At 31.8% G+C, this 1,971-nt stretch overlaps 2 protein-coding genes across 5 annotated transcripts in view; one reads left to right on the top strand and one right to left on the bottom strand.

Moving 5' to 3' along the window:
- The window catches only part of LOC105312879 (neurogenic locus protein delta-like), a 12,062-nt gene that overhangs the window by 3,565 nt on the left and 6,526 nt on the right, over positions 1–1,971 (top strand). The gene's annotated exons all lie outside the window — the stretch shown is intronic.
- The window catches only part of LOC109582303 (uncharacterized), an 11,222-nt gene continuing 10,092 nt past the window's right edge, over positions 842–1,971 (bottom strand). Inside the window, exons 4-7 of one of the 2 annotated variants that reach the window (XM_019996979.1) lie at positions 1,823–1,965; positions 1,625–1,717; positions 1,433–1,573; positions 842–1,383 (exon numbers count right to left, since the gene is read on the bottom strand). In XM_019996979.1, the coding sequence (XP_019852538.1) occupies positions 977–1,383; positions 1,433–1,573; positions 1,625–1,717; positions 1,823–1,965 (784 nt within the window). In that variant the 3' untranslated portion in view covers positions 842–976. The remainder of the gene's footprint in view (positions 1,384–1,432; positions 1,574–1,624; positions 1,718–1,822; positions 1,966–1,971) is intronic. The other variant, XM_019996980.1, reaches the window with a different exon arrangement.

Here is a 1,971-nt window from a genome sequence, read left to right on the forward strand (position 1 = left end):
TGGTACTATTATATCCAAAGTCAATATCTATTTGATCTCTTACTATTGATATGTCATCTTTAACAGTAGTAGTATCATCGTCAGATAAATAACCATCGAGAACTTCATCATATTTTGTATTTTTAGTTTTAATACTATTAACATCAATACCAATAGCTTGTAATGAAGTAGCATTATTATTAACACTATCACTCAACGTATTAAATTGTTCTGAAAGTGCTGATGTTGTTGTAGGTTCATTATAATAAGCATAATATTCCTGTATTAATCCGATTGTTGATTGATTAATATAAACATGTAAAACATCTAAATCATCTGCGGTATCGGTATTTAAAGAATAATTATTAGCAATAGTAAGGGCAGTATTACCTACAATTTTAGCATCACCACAAAAATTTCTGATTATGAACAACCTGATGATACTCCTTCATATTTAAATCCATTACCTGGATATCTTACTGTAAATAAAGACGGTAATAAACAATATAAAATAAAAATGAATACCGTAAATGTTGCTGGTGAACAGATCATATGCTAGACCAAGAGTATGCACTCTTGATTTAGACTAGGGATGTACCTTCATATTGCTATTGGCAATATCACTTGACAAAAGCTGCTAATTGCTGCTAATGTGTAGTTAAAGGTAAACATGACCTTCATAATACTGTTGGCTGCTGCTAATTGCTATTAAACCCTTAGAAAGTTGTGTATCTTAAGACTCAAGTCTCAACTAGCAATTTATGAAAGATTACATCAATTGATGTAAGCGTTAAAACATGCATGCTGAGCTAAAATTTGACCTTGCCAATGTACTGAACATTGACATAGGTACTAGTTAAAGTAGTGTAAACTGTAATGCTTTTAGTTTAATATCATAATTAAAACAATCAAGGATAAAAAGAATAAAAGGAATAAGAAAAACATAATTATCAGGCAAAGTTAGTATGAGTTTAAGAATGATGTATTTTAAGAATAATTATATATCTTCATCATTGACTTCTTTTATATTAGATATCTGTGGAACACTGCATTGGTATGCTGCATTTTTTGTGGTAATAATATTAGGTTCATATGCCATATTATATATCATAGATTCATACACTGGGTCATTTATGGCAATGATGCTAGAATCACCATTCTTAATGATATCATTATTTTCTTTAGGAAATGAGCTGTTGTTATCTGAGTTACCATATTTAGTAGTGTTAGGAATGGGGGAAACTATTGCAGATGATCTAATATTAGCTGGTAATTTCCTCTTCAAACAAATGCACGTCACTATTATTAATGATATTACGATGAACACAGTGCATACTATGACTGCTATCATTCCAATAATTAAAGCTGACACTGTTGATTGAGATGTAGGAGAGAGTGGTGTAGCTATGGAAAAATGAAAGATACATAATTATTGTAGATTATGCTGGCCTACCTGTTGTTGTAACAAAAACAGTTACATTAGATTTATAACTAGTTGTTACTGATGATTCACCAATAGTTGTAGCTGATGATTTACTGATAGGTGTTACTGATATTACAGGTGTAGCGCTAGCTTTGGAAGAGGCTACAATGGCTATAATATATGATCATTAATATTTAATATTCAGTGGCGTAAATAATTTACCAGTAGATATAGAAGTGGTTCTGAGAACAGGGTGCATGCTGTTTATGGTTGTAGAGCTAATAATACTGTTGCTAATTGCATTAGTGGAAACCCCTATGGAGGAATTAAGAGTACATGAACTCTTGGAGGAATGTGCAAAAAATTACACCAGGAGCACATCATGCTCTCCTAATCACACAATAACACATATCTACTTACTGATTTCTGCTGCAACTAGTGGAAAATTATTAGCGTTAAAGTCCAGTGATCCTTCTGCTATAGCTGATAGTGCATTATCAGAATATACAAACACATTAGTTGGTCCGCTCTGTCTTTGTTCGTAAAACACAAATGGACTTAAACTTGTC

The sequence above is a fragment of the Amphimedon queenslandica genome, unplaced genomic scaffold (assembly GCF_000090795.2).
Source record: "Amphimedon queenslandica unplaced genomic scaffold, v1.1 AMPQUscaffold_13391, whole genome shotgun sequence".
NCBI classification, from domain to species: domain Eukaryota; kingdom Metazoa; phylum Porifera; class Demospongiae; order Haplosclerida; family Niphatidae; genus Amphimedon; species Amphimedon queenslandica.